General features: G+C 45.1%; 1 protein-coding gene across 1 annotated transcript; it reads right to left on the bottom strand.

Moving 5' to 3' along the window:
• Window positions 1-268: 268 nt before the first annotated feature.
• LOC139479622 (histone H2A-like) lies at window positions 269-679 on the bottom strand. The gene has a single exon (XM_071262462.1). It carries the CDS (start codon window positions 677-679, stop codon window positions 269-271), a length of 411 nt encoding a protein of 136 aa, XP_071118563.1.

The following is a 679-nucleotide window of genomic DNA, read 5'->3' as shown; positions in this document are numbered from 1 at the left end:
TTAAAGATACAGAATGGTAAATTCTAAAAGAAATATTCAGAAATGATGAAGTATGAAGTAAGATGAACAGGATGCGTTAAAAATGTTTGATTTTACAACACATTGCCCCTCAACGGATATGACCTGGTATTACACACTTGGCGGGAAACACAAAAATGTCTGCCATACTGGTACAACGCATCGTGCATTCAGGTTGCACCGGTTATCCAGTGAAATGTTCAGTGTCCTGGCTAAAAATGTCAGCAGCACAATATTCACGTCTCACATTTTAGTATTCTTGTGACTGGGATGACTTCTTTCCTTTGGCGGCGGCAGCTGCGGATTTCTTAGGCAACAACACGGCTTGGATGTTCGGCAACACGCCTCCCTGTGCGATGGTCACTCCAGAAAGAAGTTTGTTCAACTCCTCGTCATTTCGGATGGCCAGTTGAAGATGTCTCGGAATAATTCTGGATTTCTTGTTGTCACGAGCTGCATTTCCCGCCAATTCGAGAACTTCTGCCGCCAAATATTCAAGCACAGCAGACAGGTAAACTGGAGCACCAGCGCCAACACGTTCTGCATAATTTCCTTTTCTGAGCAATCTGTGGATTCTACCGACTGGAAACTGCAGTCCAGCCCTTGATGAACGGCTCTTTGCCTTTGCCTTCGTTTTTCCACCTATGCCACGGCCTGACAT

The sequence above is a fragment of the Haliotis cracherodii genome, unplaced genomic scaffold (assembly GCF_022045235.1).
Source record: "Haliotis cracherodii isolate W230 unplaced genomic scaffold, xgHalCrac1.p SCAF_4, whole genome shotgun sequence".
NCBI classification, from domain to species: Eukaryota; Metazoa; Mollusca; class Gastropoda; order Lepetellida; family Haliotidae; genus Haliotis; species Haliotis cracherodii.
The sequence above is the reverse complement of the archived record's forward strand: the minus strand, read 5'-3'. Positions and strand labels throughout refer to the sequence as shown.

Bases quoted from the DNA above. Each gene is read 5' to 3' on its own strand.
- LOC139479622 (XM_071262462.1), bottom strand. From the start codon at position 679: ATGTCAGGCCGTGGCATAGGTGGAAAAACGAAGGCAAAGGCAAAGAGC.